The 20,834-nt window shown below is 38.5% G+C and overlaps 2 protein-coding genes across 2 annotated transcripts; both read right to left on the bottom strand.

Annotated features, from left to right (window-relative positions):
* Positions 1 to 159: 159 nt before the first annotated feature.
* On the bottom strand, positions 160 to 7,506 carry LOC130988111 (FIP1[V]-like protein). The gene is made up of 9 exons (XM_057911871.1): positions 6,426 to 7,506; positions 4,883 to 5,121; positions 4,384 to 4,510; positions 4,185 to 4,253; positions 3,909 to 4,028; positions 3,439 to 3,540; positions 3,046 to 3,350; positions 1,119 to 2,689; positions 160 to 921 (listed from the first exon to the last, which is right to left on the bottom strand). Exons 1-8 carry the CDS (start codon positions 7,407 to 7,409, stop codon positions 1,408 to 1,410), a joined length of 3,228 nt encoding a protein of 1,075 aa, XP_057767854.1. The 5' UTR covers positions 7,410 to 7,506; the 3' UTR covers positions 160 to 921; positions 1,119 to 1,407.
* A 1,262-nt stretch (positions 7,507 to 8,768) lies between these two features.
* LOC130988110 (FIP1[V]-like protein) lies at positions 8,769 to 19,601 on the bottom strand. Its single transcript, XM_057911869.1, has 9 exons — positions 18,463 to 19,601; positions 16,143 to 16,375; positions 15,600 to 15,726; positions 15,413 to 15,481; positions 15,108 to 15,251; positions 14,237 to 14,338; positions 13,830 to 14,125; positions 11,430 to 13,098; positions 8,769 to 9,685 (listed from the first exon to the last, which is right to left on the bottom strand). Exons 1-9 carry the CDS (start codon positions 19,474 to 19,476, stop codon positions 9,104 to 9,106), a joined length of 4,236 nt encoding a protein of 1,411 aa, XP_057767852.1. The 5' UTR covers positions 19,477 to 19,601; the 3' UTR covers positions 8,769 to 9,103.
* Positions 19,602 to 20,834: the final 1,233 nt, after the last annotated feature.

The following is a 20,834-nucleotide window of genomic DNA, read 5'->3' as shown; positions in this document are numbered from 1 at the left end:
ATATAGAGAATAAATCTTGGATGATGGATAAAATGAAAATTATGTATGTTCTGATCAATTAATAGAAAATATGACGACACAATAATTTATACATAAATATTCATGAAAAAGTGTACAAATTAAATATAATAACTTATCTACATAAATGTCATGAATAAATTCACAAATTGCATTTAATGCAATAATTATTATTGAAAATAATATATAGAATTAAGAATGCATAGATTTTGTATTCCATATCCAACTAATACTGCATTTCCGAAGGAATGTACAGAGTGTTCTCCAGCTGCAAGAATTTACTACAACATTCATTCATGATCTGACAATGTAAAAGGCGATGGTAGTAGATGCAATACTTGAAGAATGAATTCAGTCCAGTAACTTTTTTTCTTTTACCTTTCTATTGCTAGTCCATCTCCTCTTTCGGGCTGAATCAAGGCTCAGTTTCTGCCAACATGTTTGCTCTCCGTTTTCTTAATTGCAGTAGAATCTTTTTCAGCTGGCAGGGGAAGCTTGAAACGCTCGCTTCTCTTCTTCAACTTGGCGGCAGTATCCAAGTGTCTATCCTTCGCGGCTTTAGTATCATTGTCGTTCATTTCTGGACCAGTGTCTTCAATTTTCAACCAAAGGCTGTGGATTATCTTCTGTCTTTCCGGAAGGATCTTCAAGAGCCCTGGTCACCAAGGATCTTCCACTACTGTTATATGTATCTTGATCTCTTCTTTTCAAAGAAGATGAAGCAGTAGGGGTGGTTGCTAGGTCCGTCTCCTTATGGCTTGTCCAGTGTTCCAAATTGGGGCGCCCCCTCCTTGAGTCAGGCTGTTCATTGTCAGTCGAAGCATCATCTCTGTGCTTTCTAGATGACCGATGATTTGTATGACCATGATAACTTCGTTGCTCGTCTCTGCCACTCAAGTTTGCCTAACAGCAGGAACCAATGGGAAAACATTTAATAATTCAGTTCAGTTAATATGTGTGTTTTGATCCTATACACTGGTAATAAGAGATTTGATGAGAAGAGGGGAAGGGGAGCCACAGGCATCAGGCAGCACAACAATCTTGAATAATGAAACTGAGAATTTCAAAGCATATAACAAGTTTTATGAGCTTAAACATACCATCTCACGTACTGAACCACCATCTTCACCCTGGTTCCTCTTGGGAGGTATCAAGGAACGATGGCCTCCACTGTCCATTTCTCTACACTTTCGACTAGTTTGTTTCCTTTTGTTTTCACGCATCCTAGAAGTATCTGAACCATAGGACACATGTTCATTACGACAGGTGGACTTCTTGTATCTTGATCTCTTTTCGTTGTTGATGAGTTGATTTCTAAGAGCATAAACATCTTCACGGCTCCTCTGACGTAAAAAATCATTTTCAACTCGGCCCCTTTGCTTAAATAGATTACCATTCCAGTCTATATACTTCAGATGGAATTCTCTGCTGGATCCCTTTGTAGTCATCGTTACCCCTTAAATGACTTATCCATGTTTTTTCTTCAGCAGCTAGTGCACTTCGCATCATTGGCCGTGTTTCTATTCGTTCCCTCCTCCATAAATGATCATCTTGTTTAGTCCAATGCCATTTATCACGCTCTCTCAGCTTTTCCCCCCCTTTTTGACGGGCATAGTGCATCTCATCATCCTGATCAGAGCCATCATCCCTCTCTCTCTTCCTTCGGATGCTACATTCAATATGACTATGATAGATATCATCCATTCCTGCATGCACCCGTCTCACATGCACTCTTCCACTCCAACTATTTAGATGATCATCCCTATCTCTTTGTCTGGATCCTATGATATCATATTCATGATTAGTCCCCATCCAACTGCCATTATCTAGCTGGTTTCTTGATTGGCGATGATCATCTCTCTCACTCTTGTCTATTTGTCTAGGCTTATTCTGATTTCTGGAGCTGAATTCCAAACCATGCTCCCTCTTTCTAGGGTCTTCAAGTCTTTCTCTTCCACCATAACGATCCTCATCTCTCCGATTCCATGTTCCTTCAGATATATCACTCTCCTTCCACCAGTACGCACTCCCCATTTTCCCATGCAAATGAAGTGATGAGTTAGCATGCCCACCTCTACGTGAACAAAACCCGTCTCTCTCTTTTACCACCATGTTCTGTCTTCCAGCTTCTTCTCCACCATAGCTATCTTTCCTTTGAGCAATACCCTCATCTCCTACTTCTCTCATGCTTTTTCCTGCTCGTAGAGAGTGCCTATGCTGAAGGACTTCGTCATCAACATCACCAGGAGAAATCTGAAGATATTCACTACTTCCTGATCTTGCTCTGCAGTCATTACTCCATGCAGTGTTTGAGTCTCTCCCATCTTCATACTCTCCCGAATCTGGATGCAAATTTAGCTTTTGTTTCTTTGTTGAACATACTAAGTCCTCATCTTCACATGTACCCCTGTTCCGAGGATCCGAAGCGATTTCCACTCTTTCCATATTCAAGCTTCTATCATCCATTACTGAATCATCATCGGTCTCATCCCCAACTACTACAACGCACTCCCTATCAGATCCAACGGAGACGGAAGATGACGAGGAAGGCCTTAGCTTACCATCCCCAGCACGATATGATTCTTCCTTCAGATTACCCGCAATATTTTCTTTTATATTCTCACTAGCAGACATAAAAGGCGATCTGACGTGCCTCCTTCCTTTCTTAGACCTATTGTCACCACAATTCTTTTGTAAGTAATCACCTAACTAGATATATATAACGCAACAGAATTCAGAAAATAAAGCTTCCAGCAAAGTACATCTGAGTAGAAAAAATGGGTCTAACCCCCCGAATTAATTATATTTTACAGATAAAATCATGCTGGTTGTCTGATTTAGAATCTGTCATTGGCATCATTCATTAACCTTTCTTGGGCCTTTTTTTTTGAGTGAGTCTAGTCCAAAATCCATCGGTCATACAGAAGATGCAACGTCGAAACTTTTCATACTTATCCAGCACTATGTGTGCTAATGCAAGTACCATAAGTAATTAATGAGACACGAAAAAAGTATAAATCCATGTACCTCTCCTCATGTGGGGGACCAGTATCCCTATCAGTACGGGGATGACCATTTACTTCTGAAGGAAGATGCGAGACATCCTCTCTTAGAATATCATGATTATGGGCAGTGTTCTTTGGCAGTGGTCTTCTTGAATCAAATCCCCACTTATCACCATTATATTCAGGTGAAAAGCTATCCATATGGTCTGCATCATCCTGTTGAAGACCATCAGTTTCATCACATCCTCCAACATGATCCTTTCTTGCTGGATCATTGTCATGTTGCTCTGATACGTCATCACCATCCTTAGAACTGTGGCAGATGATCTGTATGCAAGATGCTTCATCAGTTCTGTGGCACTGATGACATTTGATATTGCATGGCGATCAAGTAGAAAGGATAGCAACTGCTTACCTCAATAATGGCATCCATATCATGCATTCTTAGACATTTTGTATCAATTGATGGCAGACGATCACAGGAACCGGTTTCTACTGGTATTGGTCTGCCAACCGGCTGAAATAAAAATAAAAAAAGCAAATGAGATGCCATTCAGCAATAACAAATAATACGTCTAAAATATCAAGCCTTGGCCCTTAACCATAATAAACAGTCTAGAATTTAAAAGGGTGTCCATGAGAGGGAATAATAGAGACAGAAAGCTAGTGGAATCTAAGCATGCATGCATTCAGGGGAATCATCTTCCGACAAAAGTTGAGAGATACTGGTTCTTTTGAGTATAGAATGAACATCAACGATGCTAAGTTTTAAGCTTTAACGGAATTACAAAAGTTATTTAGAAGGCCTGAAATCAAGCAGGTTAATGTGAAAAGCTGTTGAGAATGAAATCTGCAGTAGTTAAAATATAAGCAAAATACACATACAGAGGTCCGTCTCGCTGAGTCAGCACCAGCATCTATCTTTCCATGATTTGCATTTTCAGATGGATTATCTTGGCTACCAACTGCTGCTGCAAGCTCTGGTGGAAGATCTGGATCATAATTCTAAATTTTGAAACCAAAGAAATTTGAAGAGACTTGAGTACACAAATATGTTTAAGAAAGAATAAAAAAAACTTGAAGTATAGTGACCATAATCAGATCAGGTAACATACACGCTCACCAAAGCTTATTTCAAAAACCCCAAAACTACTATGTCACCTGTTCTGCCTTGCCGCTTTCATGAGCACGAACTCTGCTTTGCACAGTCATCTCAAGCCGGAGTTGTCCCTAGAGATACAGAATTCACTTAATTCTAACTTCCACTATCACAGTATAGCAATTAACAAACAAACACATTCATATCGACTCCCAGAAAGTTAAACAAACAAACGATGTACAAACTTGAGAAGAAAACTACCAGTTGTTTGCAATAATCCCTCCAACTATCCTCATTCAAACCAAAGTTGAAAAAGTTAGACACATCTATGCCAGGAAGTTTCCAAGGTTTTTCTTCAAAACTATCAATATCAACTTCAAATATTGACCTGAAAATACGAAGAGATGTTGAAAATCTCGAATGGTGATGGAAAACTATTCACAGAATGGCGCAATATTGCAATTGATCATAAGAGAAAATACTATCGCGTGTTACGAAGTAATAAATGAATAGTAGATTGGTAAAATAACTCAGCTTTAGAGGGTTTTGACAAGGTAATCATCTCCCACTTTCCATTAACAATGATTGTGGAGTAGTGACTATCAATCGAAAGGGACTATTTTTCAGGGACGGAGGGAGTATAATGGTATCATCAATCAATCCCCGATCTGAGAATTTGAGTGGATCGGTGATCTTATAATACGGTGCATATCTAATATTTATCAACTGCAAAATCTGTATCACAACTATCTAATCTTACTTGTATGATGGAAGCCTGAAATCGAATCCACTTCCATGACCTGCTACATTAACTCTCCTAGCCAGAATTCCATAACCAGGGTGATATCCTTTTTGCATGGGCATGGGCCACTTCATTCCTGGTGGCCTCCAAACATCACTTCCACGTTCAGCTGGAGGGACCATGCTGATAAGTGGACGAATTTGACCTGTGATGCCTCCAGCAGCACCTGGAAAAGTTGCTGCACCATGTCTTACGTACTAAGCAGTTCCCAAAGATAGCAAAAGTGGAAAAGAAATTAAAAAGAAAAGTTGAAGGTTAAAAATAAAAAATAAGGTAATAATTATAATAAGCAATGCATTAAATGATAAATAAAGTTATACATATTTCAACACATAAAGCAGAATGTGCAATGTTTTGTAAGCAAAAGTGCAAAACTAGAGAATTATATTGCATATAGTAGCAATTATTGTTTGTTAATCAAGCATCTGCATCACCATACAGTAATGGCTAGAATAATTTCCTAACATAGAATTAAGAAGCTTAGAGATACAATATTATATTGATATGTTGATGAATTCAAAATAAATCTGCTCTACAATCTCCAAAAGGCAGAGATGAGGATAAATAAGATACTGCGCTTGACGACAATGAAATTGATAACATAATCCAAATATGAAGTGAAATTGACATTCTCTATTCCATCTTTGACTAGATAAATAACTATATAAGCTTAAAACGACTACTGAACTTCTGGACATATCATTTAGATTGAAATTGAAGTACAATTTGTTAGTTAAGATGGAACCATGCAAGCTAGTGGTCAGGTGATATGATATTATGCATTAGTAAAGCATGCTTAGACTAGCACGGCGTAGAGCTATGAGCCATCTCATAATGATCATGTCGAGAAGATTGGATGCATAAGCTTCTCAATTACTACAGCTTGCTTTCGGACCTATTCTTCATCATCAAATAAGGCACCATGTACAAGAACACATGTTTGAGAGTGCTTTCTAAATCATGTATATGTAAACAAGTTTTTACATATAAGCATGATAAGGGCAAAACCCGGAAATTAGAGCCCTGTCTGCATTCTCTCGTGCTTGTTTCTTCAATTATCTTTTTAAATTAATTTAAATGGGGAAAATCATATCAACTGAGAAATACCCCAGATACAAGAAGATCCAAGAGACCTTGCTCTCCTTGTACATGTCAGACAACATGGATGTAATTCCATACGAGTACGAGTACGACCCATCCAATCGATTAGTCTCAGAAACTTGACATTTGCATGTATTTTATTAACCGCATAAATCAGAATTCCAAGTTTCCAACCTCAGTAGAAACAAGCACCAACAATCTCAAATGAGGAAAACATCCATCAAGAAATATGTAAGTTCATTACTAGAAATTTCATAACATTATTGTTTAGTTTCTCATCACCAAGAGACAAAAGCTCATCCACAGTATTGCTGATCATCCTTACCATCACTACAAGTGCACTATAGTTACAGCTAAAATCCAATTTACATTCTAAGTGCTTGGCAAACAAAATACTGACCTTGAACTGTGAAGAGAATGGGTTATGGAACGACTGGTTGCTGTATACAATCTTTGTCTGTGCAGCTGCTGGAGCATTGACACCTCCTTCACCACTTGCCTTAGAGGCATCACCCAAATCCTTCTCTGTATCCCCGCATCCCTCTTCCTTGCCACCCGGCTCTTGCTCACCCACCATCCTCTGTGCCTGCTGATGATGTTGGCCGTCATCACCATTATCTACAACTATCACCAATGGCTCCCCTTTATCATCTTTATCATCATCAATCATTCCTGGCATCCTTTTTATCCCCATTGGCCCATGGTTGTTATCATTTAACACTATCTGCAGATCATCATAAGTCCCCTCGCTCTCCCACTCATCCCCAATATATGGAACGCTGGGATTCTCCATTCTTCCGGAGAGCCCCCGAATACTCTGCTCCGGTCCCATTTCATCAATCGCAGCGTCATTTACAAAATTAATGGTAAATTCTTCTCGAACAGCACGTGCATACTTCTTGTCCTCTTTTATCATGAAATTGTTATTGTTTTTCTCCACCAATTCCTTACCTTTCTCCTCCCTTTCTTCCAAGATTATATTTAGATCATCATCATCATCCATAAAACTCGGTTTTCCACGTAATTCCAATCCATTTCCATTCTCCAAAACCCTAGCCTCAAAACCCAAACCATCACCTCCCTTTCCAACTAAGCCATCAATCCTCGCTGTCGCCTCCCAGTTGGAATCCAAATTCAAATTAAACCCCCCGCGCGCGGGAAGGGTTTTTTCTTGAGTGTAGGAATTCAAGTTCCGGCCTGGGGCAGTACCGGCTTTCAAATGCGGAGTCTTCTCATCGTCATTGTCGAAGTTAAGATCAACCGATCGGTCCTGCGACGCCGCCGCCTTCACGGCAGCTGCGTCCGGCCCAGGAGTCCTTGTGCTGCGGCTGAAACCGCGCCTCGATGAGGCGAATAACGTCCATGTAGAGATCTCCGAACTCATCTTCCTCCATGAACGCGCGCGCTTCAGTTACACAGAGAAATGCGGGTTTTGGGAGATGGTTAAAACGCCAATAGCGACTGTGACATTTTATATGCTCCTCAATCCACGTTTTTTAATAGATACTCGATTAATAAATTTGCTAAAATAGTCCAAATCTTTCAAAAAAAATAAAAATTCAGTCGTTCATTTTCTTATACTCCATGCTTTCTTAAGTCAAAGGGACAATGATTTCTTGTTTAAGAGCCTTTCCTTATTTAGATTGACAGTCAATAAGTTAGGGTGGTAAATAAGTCTAATTGAACCGAATTCGACCTTGATTCGATTAAATATTCTAGTGGTTGAGCTCGACTCTAATTTCTATCTTGTTAATGACTTGTGTTGTACTTAATAAGCTCGAGCTCGATTTTCGTATAAATGATGTTCGAGTTGAAGCTTATCAAAATTTTGTATAAAGTTCGAAAAATATATAAAATGTGCTATGATCAACCTATTACTCGAGTTCGAGCTCATAGCGTTTACTATTGTATCAAAATTAATCTAATTCTGTTTCTCATAAAAAAAATCCATATATATAGAAAGATGAAAGCGCTTTTGAAATAGTCATTTTAAATAATGAAACACAATATTTGGCCACTAATTGAAAAAACACAAAATCTGACCATTTATTACATGTAAAGACTATTTTGCCATTCGGATGGACCGGATTCGGGTCGAATTCGAGTTTGCGTGCGGGTTAGATTATATGGCACTAATATGGCCAACAAAAAAAAATCTAAGTATACGGCACTAATGACACTAATATGGCCATAAGAATCATTCGTGCAACACTAAATATGAGTATATGGCTCTAATGACACTAATATGGCATGCAACACACTAAATGGAGAATCTAAACCTTAAATGAGAAATCTAAACCCTAGGGGAAGTGTTCAAAATGGTTATATAACTATATCCATCTAAATAATATCAGCCACACGGTATATGCCACTAATGACAATAATATGGCCATAAGTATCATTCGTATGGCACTAATGTGGCCATAAATATCATTCGTGCAACACTGAGTATATGACATTAATGACACGAATAGTGTCATGTGTGCTTAACCCGTGCAAACTCGAATCCGACTCGAATCTGATCTGCCCTAATTAAGGCAAAATAGTCCTAAAACGTAAAAAATAACCAGATTTTGTATTTTTTTCAATTAGTGGCCAAATATTGTATTTCCTTCTTCAAAATAACCATGCGAATATATTGTTTCTAGAAAGATTTTGGTTTAAATTACAAAACGAGTGAAAGTTCTCGCTTAATGTCACATTAACCCCAAAACCAAAGCTGATAATTTAATGAGAAGCCATGTTATATCAAAACTAATCTAATTCCATATATAAATTATCCAAAATCCTCATCATGAAATAATAAACTTGGTCACATGGTAATACACTGTATATGGTGCTGTGTTAAAAGAAATATAGGGTTGAAAATTGTGTGTGCAGCTACAGCCTGTCTAATGCTACATATATTAAGGTCGGTATATACAAAGGATTCTCGAGTTACAAAAGCTACAACAGTTGATGGCCGCCGCAATGTAAATATAGAAGACGTAGAATGCAAGAAGCCTCAAATCAATTATCATGATCCGACAACATAATAGGTAGGGTTCTTCAACAACGAAACGAAAGCATCCTTCACTATTAATTGCCAGTCCACCTCCTCTTTCGAGCTGGCCGCTCCGATTTGATCTCTGAATCGGGGCGCGTCTCCACTTGGCTTGAAGGCAAAGTCGGCTCGCTCTCCATCTTCTTTACTGCAACCGCATCTTTATCAATAGGCATAGGAAGCTTGAAACGCTCACTTCGTTTCTTCAACTTGGCAACGGTGTCCAAGTGTTTATCCTCCACGGCCACTGCTTTAGTGTTGTCGCTATTCATTTCTGGACCACCATCTTTGTTATCAACCACAGGCGGTTGTGGTTTATCTTCTTCTATCTTTTCGGAAGGATCTTCAGGAGGCCCGGTCGCCCCACTACTGTTGTGTGTATCTCGCTCTCGATCTCTCTCCCGCTCTCGATCTCGTTTCTTCAAAGAAGATGATGGAGCGGGAGTGATGCCAAAATCCCTCTCCTTATGGCTAGTCCAGCGTTCCAATTTGGATCGACCCCTTCTTGAGTCAGCTTGTTCTTCGTCAGTTGAAGCCTCTTCTTTGTGCTTTCGAGATGATTGGTGATTTGCATGACCATGACCACTTTGCTGCTCAGTTCTGCCTCTCATGCTTGCCTGCAAGCATGAGCCAATTGCAAAAACAGTGGTAACTCAGACAAGTTGGTACAAATTTATCGATTCTAAAATTGGTAATAAGTTATTCAATGCCTTCACACTGCCCACCAAAGCAATTTTCACTTATCAAAACTAAGATATCATTAGCTGATTTCATCAGCTTGCACCAAATGAACTACAGATTATGAGTTTCCTACTTAACAATGGTTAAGGGCAATCCTAAGCAGCGACTGGCGACTGAGTACAAATGGCTGAAAGCAGGAAATTTGTTCAGCGGTCACATGACTAATACGACATTTTGATTCACACTCAGATTTCAAAGGAAAACTTGGAAATTCCAATTTTCCATTTGGATCCCTTGATTATGAACTTCTAAAATTGCAGGGGAAACAGCCGTGTATACCCCAATCCTAAGAAGAAATATTATTTCTTAAACAATATTCGGAAAGGTGTAGTTGGCATAATTTCGGAAACGGAAAGGAGTACAAAAAAGTTTCTTTTAATAATTTGGGTAAACATAATTTTTTATTTTAAATTTGGATGCTTGCGTCTCAGACTTATATCTTTCAGTGTCCTGGTAGAAAGTGAATCAGATAGCATGTTTAAACATCCGTGTAAGCCAAGGAAACTAGATCACTTCACAGCTAAAAAGTAGCTGTCTGGTAACAAGCAATACTGATCTCACTATGAAGGGCTCAGCCAAATAATCTTGCAAAACTTATTTCGTGCATGTCAAAGACGAGGTAAGGCAGCAAGGGAATAATCACTTGATAGCATCCAATTGTTTTCATATGTTCCAGGCTCAAATATGCCACAGAAAGCAACAAAAGTCAGGTGTATGCTAAAAAGCTACCCAGTATGTAACACAATACTCCCTCCATCCACGATATCGTTTCCACTTTGTGGACGGCACGGGTTTTAAGAAAGTGGTGGATAGTAGTGAGTATTATTGTGAAGTGGAGTTTGGGTCCCACTATTGTTGTGAGTGGAGTTTGTGGGCCCTACTGCTATAAATGGAAGTGGAAATAATATTGTGGACGGACCAAAATAACAAAAGTGGAAACAATATCGTGGACGGAGGGAGTGTTTTATATCTAGGTGGATGGTAAACTGTACTCTAACTGAGATCCTCAACAAGAATTCTTTTTCAAAAAGTCAACTTCATAATAGCCTGTTTGGATTAATCTTTTGGCCTTGCCAAGGGAAAATGGAACCTCTTGCCTTATTTAAGGGGAGCCGACACATACTCAAGGGAAGAAATTAGGAACAGCTTAAGTTATTGATTAATATAGTTCTCGAAAAGTTGATCAGACAGTAGCAAGTCAGCTTATCAGAAGTTGGTGTCTAGAGTGTCTCAACAAGCCCAAGCCTGAGTACTTAATAATATGAATTGCTTGGTGGTTTATGCAGCACCAATAACATAATGATCTAGCGCAAATTACAGAGTTCTTTAGCAATTAACACAGATGTTATCAAACACTCAATAATAGCTTCTTACAGAGCTGGATTTCTTCAGATCATAGAAAGTCACAAATGAAACACAAACAAAAAGAACAATGTTTTGCATATATGAACACAAGCAATAGTAAACCAAGTCAGTAACTCTGAAACATTTTTGCTTTCAATACCATCAATCTTGATGGTCAGATGAAAGCAGTCGAAATAAAATCTTGGTATAAATTCAGGTAATGCCCTTAATAATATTTCCATGAATTTTGAAGTGTTGGGTCAAGAAAACACATACCTTCTCATTTATTCGACCCCCATCCTCATCCTGATTCCTCTTGGAAGGTATCAAGGAACTGTGATCTCCACTGTCTGAATCTCTACTCCTTCGACTAGCTTCTTTCCTTTTGTATTCATGTGCCCTAGAAGTATCGGAACCATAGGCAGCACGATCATCCCGATTGCTAGTCTTTTCATATCTTGTTCTTTTCTCATCATTGTTCAGTTGATTTCCACGAGCATAAACATCGTCATGGCTCCTACGCTGTGAAAAACTCTCATTTTCAACTCGATCCCTTGGCTTTAGTTGATCAGTGTGCCTGCCTATATCCTTTGGATGGTACTCTCTGCTAGATCCTTTGTAGTCATCATTCCCTCTTGAATGACTTGGCCATGTTTTATCTTCAGCCGCTCGCCCACTCCTCATCACTGGCCGAGTTTCTACTCTTTCCCTCTTCGACAAAAGGTCATCTTGTTTAGTTCTATGCCATTCATCACGCTCTCTCTGCCTTTCACTCCTCTCCCTTTGAGACGATCCCCCTTCTTTTTGACGAGCAAAATGCACCTCATCATCCTTTGATCTACCTTGCTCATCTCTTTTGAGCAGATCAGAGCTATCATCTCTCTCTCTTTTCCTCCGGGTGCTACTTTCTCTGTGACTATGAGAAATATCATCCTTTTCAGCATTTGTCCGTCTCACATGCGTCTCTTCTTTTCTTCTGGTGCTGTGAATGTCATCTACCCTTTCACTCCTACTTTTAAGATGATCATCCCTATCTCTTTGTCTAGATCCTATGGAATCAAATTCATGATTAGGCCCCCTCCAACCGCCATTATCCAGCTGATTTCTTGATTGATGATGTTCATCTTTCTCACTCTTATCTTTTTCTCTAAGCTTATCTCGATCTCTGGAGCTGATTTCACGACCATGCTCCCTCTTTCTCGGGTCTTCAAGTCTTGTTCTTCTACCACGATGATCATCATCTCTCCGATTCCAGGTTCCTTCGGATACATCACTACCCTTCCTCCAGTCAGCATTGTCAGCTTTCCCATGCCGATGAAGTGATGAGTTAGCATCCCCACCTCTACGTGAAAGAGAATCTTCTCTCCCTTTCACCACAATGTTCTGTCTTACAGCTTCATCTCTATCATAGTGGTCTTTCCTATGAGCATTATCCTCATCTCCTACTTCTCTCCTGATGTTACCTGCTCGAAGAGGGTGCCTATCCTGAAGGGCTTCGTCGTTGACATCATCAGGAGAACTCTGAAGATGTTCACTACTTCCTGATCTTGCTTTGCTGTCATTACTCCTTGCAGCCTTTGAGTCTTTCCCATCCTCATACTCTCGTGGAAGTAGTCCTACGTGTGAACTTAGCTTTTGTTTCTTTGTTGAATAAAGGCTTCCCTCTTCTCGTTTCCCCCTGTTTGGCGCATCTGAAGTCATTTCCTCCCTATCCATATTAAAGCTTTTATCATCCACCACTGAAGCATCATTCATCTCATCTGCAACTGCTACATCTTGCTCCCCATCAGATCCAATGGAGTGGGAAGATGACAAGGCAGGAGTTTGCTTAGCATCCCCAGCACGATATGATTCTTCCTTTAGATCTCCTGCAATATGTTCTCCTCTTTTATTCTCATGAGCAGACTTCACAGGAGATCTGATGTTCCTCCTTCCCTTTGTAGACCTATAGCCACCAGCAACCGTTTGTAAGTGTCCAAATGGATCATATGCAAAGTAATGAACCCTTAGTAGATATACATACTTCCTAATACTGCACATAGCATTAGACAAGAAAATTTGGCAGATGATGACAGAAATGCAAGAGTGATAAATGCAACATATAACAGGAAAAGAAAGAAAAGTGCCTAACTTCATATAGAAATGTTCAGAACATGATAGTCTAGCCTTTGCTTTACCAAAAATGTTGTACCACTATACAATGAAAAAATAAAGATACTAAAAAAAAAACATCTAGCATCATACAAATGCAGTGAAGAAACTGGCCAATAATTCCCGAAATCAATATTTTTCATGGATAACGTATCCAGATACAATGGTGCCAGTCATTTGAATCTGGCATTGGCATCATACATGCACTTTCTCAGTCTCTTTCTTTTTGGATGAACGCCTAGTCTACAATCTGGATGACATAATTTAACTTTTTTGCAATGTTGGCCTAAATTAGCTGATCTAACTATTTGTTTTTTGTATTTCTAACTCAGAACAAAATAGCCCCAATATACCCTCCTAAATTACAGCAAACGTGAAATACTACTAACAATATCATGAAGTCTCCATACTGATTCAATTTCAGGTAAGCTTAATACAAGAACCATAATCAGCCCAAAACAAATTTGATGAGAAGTGAAAAAGATACAAATCCATCTAAAATTGGCAATAGAAATATCAATGTACCTCTCGTCTCGCGGGACACTAGTCTCCCTATCAGAATGGGAATTTTCTGAAGGAAGATGTGGAACATCCTCTCTTGCAATACCATCATTATTGACAGCGCTCTTTGGCTGTGATCTTCTTGATTCAAAATTTCTCTTATTACCAGTAAATGCAGGAGAATAGCTATCGATATGGTCCACCTCATCGTGTTGAACACTATCAGCTTCATCACCTCCGCCAAGATGATCCTTTCTTGCAGTATCACTATCCTGTTGCTCTGATATGTCATCACCATCCATGGGACTCTGGCAGGCGATCTGTTTTTCAGGAGCTTCATCAGTTCTGTAGCACTGATTACTTGTGGTGTTGCACCGTAACAAGATAATTGGCAGCTTGCTTATAAAGTATAGAGGATAATAACTACTTGCCTCGATAATTGCATCCATATCATGCATTCTTGGACGCCTTGTATCAATTGATGGCAGACGATCACCAGAACCAGTTTCTACTGGTATAGGTCTGCCAACAGGCTGTTATTAACAAAGAAAACTAATGAGATGCCAATCTGTAAAAACAAATAATACCTTTCACATTTATAGTTTAAACAACGGGAAACAGTCTAGAATTATAAGGGATGTGTACTTAAGAGGTATTAATAAAGACAGAAAGCTAGTGGAAGGTTCTTTGAACTCTATACCATGGTCAGGTAAAGGCAAACAGAATGAAGAACAGAGCAATTTCAATTTTTGAGCAATGTTTAGAGAAAACTATGTTGTACTGAAAGTTGAGAGAATATTAGTTCACATGAGTTTAGAATTAACACCACATACATAGGGTAATGCAAATAAGCTGTAGAGAGCAACATTACGAAAGTTCTTTATGAGTAAATCATGCAGTATATGTGGAAAGATGTAGAACCAAATCTTCAGCATTTAGAACTATGGAATAATTTATAAATAGATCCTTAAACTTTCAGGAATTCTGTAACTGGGCCCTTGAACTTTCATTTGGTTCGATTGAGTCCACACCTTCATTATGTAAAAATTGACTTCTTCAATCTTTGATTGGTTCAATTGGGAACTCAAACTTTTAGCATCTTGTTGTAATTGGGTGCAATTGTGGATGGTTGGATATAATAATGGCATACCACAAAGTGTAAGGACCCAATTAAACCAAATGAAAGTTCAAGAACAAATCACAAAAGGACCCAATAGAACCACCACACAAATTTAAGGATCCAATGACAAAAAACATGAAATTTCAAGGTATTATTCCTGAAATAAAGCAAAATACACATACAAGAGAAGGCCGTTCCCGTGCAGCTGCTCTTGCTAAGTCAGTTGGACCAGCATCCACCTTTCCATGACTTCCTTTTTGAGATGAATTATTATCTTGAATACCGACTGCAGCTGCAAGCTCTGGCGGAAGATCTGGATCATAATCCTAGATTTTGACACCGAACATAGACTTGCTTACAGATACACTCAAGACCATATAGCATCACAAAATCCATAGCATGATTTTAAACTATAACCAAATGATTGCCACATACACCTGTATTAGACAAAAAAACTACGTCAAAATGGAAAATATTACAGCATTACCTGTTCTGCCCTGCCACTTTCATAAACACGAATTTTGCTTTGCATAGTCATCTCAAGCCTGAGTTGTTCCTAGAGATATGAAATTCACTTTAGCTGCCACTACGTTAATATAACCAACAAACTCACATCCATATTGACTCTCCAAGTGCTAAACAAAACAGATCTACAAACTTGAGAGACTACCTACCAGTTGTTTGCAGTAATCTCTCCAACTATCCTCATTCAAACCAAAGTTGAAAAAGTCAGATACATCAATACCAGGAAGTTTCCATGGTTTTTCTTCAAAACTATCAATATCAACTTCAAAAATGGTCCTGAGAATATGAAGATATTATAGAGACATTAGTATGACATATCAAGTAATGGATTAACAGAAGAATGGATAAACAACCCAGATAAAAAAAAAGACCTAATGAGGCATTCAGCTCCCAGTTACTATTAAACATTAAGATGAATTCCACCAAGGCCCACAGTTTTGCACTTTGTGCCTATCCTATGGCACAAGCCTTACAACAGCCAAGGCATGGGCCTTCAACAACTATGACGGAATTATCGCTTTAAAATGATGTTACTGAAATTAGGATTATCACATTATCTTCTAAGTTTTAAACAATCCCTGATCTGGACTATTGCATGATCAGTATTCAGTAATATAATAATCATACATTGAATATCTAATATTTATCAAATGCTATCGAAGGAAAGCTGCACGAAATATAATACATCTTACTTGTGTGAAGGAAGAGTGAAATCTAAACCACTTCCATAGCCACGACCTGCTGAATTAACTCCCCAAGCTGGAGGATGGAACCCTTTCTGGGGCAAGGTCCCCTTCATTCCTGCTGGCCTCCAATCACCTCTTCCACGTCCAGCTGGAGGCCCCATGCTGATGGGTGGACGAACTTGACCTGGCATTGCCCCAGGAGCTGCTGGAGGGAAAGGTGCTGCGCCAGGTCTCACATACTAAGCAGTTCCCAAAGAGAGAAAGACATGAAAAATGGTTAACAGTTAATAATCCAAAAATGAGAAAAGAATTACAATAGGAAACTGCAACATAAAAATTGATAAAAACACGCGACTTAACATATGCATCAAGTCAAAATATTCATATTTCAACATGTAATGCAGTATCATACACATAGGAGCCACTTCGCTTTGTTAAGCAAATATCTACATGAGCAGAAAATAATTGTTAGAATAGTTTTCCCCCGTTGATCATTAATATGTTATTACATATATAGAGAGATTTTAATTCCTATACAGTCTTCAAGCTGAGATTTGAATTGGTTGAAGCAGAGATGAGGATGAACAAGATGTCACAGTAGCTTGTTTATCTACTACAGAAAAGGTAAATCCAAATTTGAGGTGCAATCCCTCAATAGATAAATAACTATGCAATCATAAAACAACTACTTCTTTACTTGACCTTTTACACATAACATAGTTAAACAGCTTAAAACCTTGAAATTGAACTACAGTTTGTAAGGATACATGGATCCTACGTGCTCTAGTAGCCAAAATGTTATGATAATACTTTAATAAGTTATGAAGGAGTTTGATATTGTGTGGGTTAAAGTTAAACCAGTCTGCCTTTTGCTTTGATCTCTCGAACTTTGCTGGATTCATCAGTAAAAGTGGCAAAATCATATGGGGTGTGAATGTCCCCACTTTGGCTAGAGCAAAATATGAGAATTTCCAGAAATGTGAGGCATATAGAATAAGTGTGAAATAGGGTAAAATTAAGGTTGCATGGTAGGATTCCAAACCATAGAGACTTCAAGGGTTTCTCTATATCTAATACTATTAGACTCTGGAGTGGTAATTTTAGCTCAATATCGAGCTGACTTGGGATTCATCATCCATTTGTACTTAATTACCTTGTTTTCTTATACAAATAAAGCCAACAAATTCTTGAAATTGGGTTGTGCAGAGCTATAGGAGTCAAGAAGACAGGTTCTGGATGAACACATATGCACTTCTTAAGGACTAGAGTCAGCTTTCAGACCTTTTTATCATGGTCAAACACACTTATGAGCAAGCACCATTGTCCATTACATGACAAAATGGAATGCCAATTACCCTAGCACATGTTGAGAGACCTCTTGATTTATAGAACATATATATAGCTTATATATAAGGAGGAATGTTATGCTACATACCTTATGCGAACCCCATTCGTGAACACCGCTCTCGTTTAATCCACGTTAGCATAATTTTTTTTGCTGTTGTTTTACACATTTATTTTGATCCTAATACCTCAAAAATTGTTATCATAAATTACATAAAAATCAAAGCCCATTTTGTTCTCTTATTCATTAATTTGAAGTTATAAGGAAAATGAACAGATCGAGCTTTGATTTTTATGTAATTTGTAAAATTAATAACATCAGTAACATTTTTTAGGTATTAAAATCAAAATAAATGTATAAAACTAAAAAAGTCTTATAAAGTGGACTAAACGAGAGTGGTGCTCACGAATGGTGCTCACATGAGGTATGTAGCATAACATTCTACAAGTACATATATATATATATATATGTATACATATTATAAAAATCAGGTCCCTGCATTTTGCATATCCGCATGCTGCTTTCATTCAAATTATCTTGTAAGTCTATCTGGATGGAGAAACGCTCAGCTAGTGATAGATTCCCCCAGACAGAGGAGGATCGAAGAGGTTACCATCTCCCTCAACATGTGGATGTAGTTGGATATGGTGTAAGACCCACCAAATCATTAGTCTCAACAACTGACATTTTTAAGTTTTTTAGTAGTAGCAGAATTCAGAATCTAATCATCACCAGAAACAAGATCAAACTCAAAAAAGGAAAAGATAATATGAAAAAAATATGTAACTTCATTAATATGCGAAAATTTAAGAGCAGTATTGTGTAGTATCTCATTACTATGAGTCTATGAGACAAGAGCTCATCCACAATATTGCTGATCACCTTCAGCATCACTAGTATGTAGCGGTTCACTACAAAAGCACTACAGTTGCAACTAGAATACAAATTACATTCTATGTGCTCATCAAACAAGATGCTGACCTTGAACTGTGAAGAGAATGGATGATGGTATGCATGATTGCTATATGCAATCTTTGGCTGTGCAGCTGCTGGAGCAGTCCCACCTCCTCCTCCACTTGCCTTCATGATATCCCCCGAATCCTTCTCCCCGTCAGCTCCAGATCCCCCTTCCTCACCGCCCCACTCTTGCTCGTCCGCATTCCTCTGTGCCTGGTGATGAGGGTGGCCAACATCACCATTATCCGCGACAATCACCAACGGTTCTCCATCTTCATCATCATCATCAATCACTCCCGGCATCCTTTCCATCCCCATTGGCCCATGGTGGTTGTCGTTTAGCACTATCTGCAGATCATCATCACTCTCTTCACTCTCCCACTCATCCTCAATATTTGGAGGCCTGGGATTCTCCAATCCGCCCGAAAGCCCAGGGATCATCTGCTGCGTACCCATTTCACCTGCATCATTCAACAAATTCATAGTATTTCCCTCTTGAACTGTGGTAGCATACATCTTCTCATCCTTGCTCGTCAAGCTAGCGTCATTCTCCACCAAGTCTCCATCTTTATCCTCCCTTTCTTCCACAATTATATTAATATCATCTTCATCCTCCATGAAACTCGATTCACCAGACGCCTTGTCGCGCAACTCCAAACCACGCCCCTTCTCCAAAACCCTAGCATCAAACCCCGAACCATCGCCTCCCTTTCCAACTAATCCGTCAATCCTCGCCGTCCCCGGGTTCGAATCCAAATTCAAATCAATTCCCCTAGGCTCAGGAAGGGTTTTCTCTCGAATCAAGGCGTCCGAGTTCCCACTGGGGGGATTCGACTTCCGAGTCGTCGAATCCGAAGCTCCGTACAGAATCTCCTCATCGTCGCTATCGATGTTGAGATCGATCGGCCGGCCCTGCGGCGGCGGCGCCTTTCCAGCAGCTGAGGCGGGCGCGTGTTGCTCGCGCTGCGGCTGAAACTGCGCCTCGAGGGGGCGGAGGACGTCTGTGTAGAGATCTCCGAACTCATCGTCGTCCTCCATGAACGCGCGCGCTTTAGGTTACACGGAAAAATAGAGGGGTTTTGGGCAATGGTTAAGGTAAAAGGGGGAAGTGGGATTTTATATATAGGGAGGGGAAGGAGAAGAAAATAGTGTACAAATGGAGAATGACGGAATGTTACCTTAGCTAAGATCTACTTTACAAAATTTCATTTTGGGAAATAAAGAATCTTTTAAAATAAGCCACACTTGCAAACCAACATTACCTTCCTTCCTTTCTTTCTTTCTTTTTTTTTTTTTCCTCTTTATTCCCAAGGAGACACTAAGCGGTGCGACCTCCTATCTACGAACGGTAAAGTCTAGGGTTCAAACTCCACTGTTCCCCCTCCCCCATACCCCGAATTAAAAAAAAAAAAAAAAAAAACATTACCCTTCTTTCAAAAAATAAGGCGATTGTTATTATCATATATTGGTGGAAGATATCCGCAACAATTTATTATAGATTGTAATTTTTTTATGCTTTTTAAAATTAAAATAATTTAGAACTTTATTTTATTATAATGTATTTTTCAAATTCAATCAATGTATAATTAATTTTTAATTTGAAGGAATTTTATATTAAATATAATGTTTAAATTAATTGAAAACAAACATTAAAACTAAATACAAAATTAAAATCAAAATTTAAGAGTTGGAGGTGTGACTCTCCCATAATTCCATTGTGGAAAGTGTGCTCTTAAATGATGAGGACCATATTTAAGAGTCTGCCTTAACTCTTTATTGTGGATGCCCTTGGCCAAAAAATTAAGGCGATTCAATAAAATCGCAAAAATTAGCAAACCAAGTTAGGGTAAAAAAATTCAAATTAAAACATACTCGACCTTCATCGTTACTACGATGTTAATTGGGTGATATCACTAACAGTGGTTATTTTCGGTTCTTTTATTTTAAGAATTTTACATTCTAATTATAAATTTCGATTTTCGAGCTAGTCTATTGGGTCACAAAGTTTACTTTGAACTATCGACAAATTCTTGTTTTACATATCAACTTTAAAATTTGTATTAAAATTACTTTGTTGGCTTGAAAAAGGCATGATACCATTCGGCTTATTTTATCTTGAATGTCATATTATTTTATTTGTAAAACTTGGCTAATTCAAAATTTATATGTATAAAAAAAATAAATTTTGTACAACCCCTACAAATTTCATATGACAATGAAACATGAAAGAAAATGGGGGAACTATTATGATCCTGTTAAAAAGGAAAAAGAAAAAAAAAGTTTCAAATAAAATTAAAAGTTATTAGTATTTGTAATACAATTATAACATTTTATTAATTATATTGATGATACAAACATCCACAATATGAAACAATTTGTTATACAATCGATCTTCA

This window comes from Salvia miltiorrhiza, chromosome 6 (assembly GCF_028751815.1).
Source record: "Salvia miltiorrhiza cultivar Shanhuang (shh) chromosome 6, IMPLAD_Smil_shh, whole genome shotgun sequence".
NCBI lineage: Eukaryota > Viridiplantae > Streptophyta > Magnoliopsida > Lamiales > Lamiaceae > Salvia > Salvia miltiorrhiza.
The sequence above is the reverse complement of the archived record's forward strand: the minus strand, read 5'-3'. Positions and strand labels throughout refer to the sequence as shown.

What these genes read in the sequence shown, in the direction of transcription:
- LOC130988111 (XM_057911871.1), bottom strand. Translation starts at nt 7,409, where the DNA reads ATGAGTTCGGAGATCTCTACATGGACGTTATTCGCCTCATCGAGGCGC. An exon ending in CATTCTCTTCACAGTTCAAG is followed by an intron (nt 5,122 to 6,425) that starts GTCAGTATTTTG and finishes GGAACTGCTTAG; the next exon opens with TACGTAAGACATGGTGCAGC. An exon ending in AAAGCGGCAAGGCAGAACAG is followed by an intron (nt 4,029 to 4,184) that starts GTGACATAGTAG and finishes TTCAAAATTTAG; the next exon opens with AATTATGATCCAGATCTTCC.
- LOC130988110 (XM_057911869.1), bottom strand. Translation starts at nt 19,476, where the DNA reads ATGGAGGACGACGATGAGTTCGGAGATCTCTACACAGACGTCCTCCGC. An exon ending in CACGGGAACGGCCTTCTCTT is followed by an intron (nt 14,339 to 15,107) that starts GTATGTGTATTT and finishes TGTTAATAACAG; the next exon opens with CCTGTTGGCAGACCTATACC. An exon ending in AGTGTCCCGCGAGACGAGAG is followed by an intron (nt 13,099 to 13,829) that starts GTACATTGATAT and finishes TGGTGGCTATAG; the next exon opens with GTCTACAAAGGGAAGGAGGA.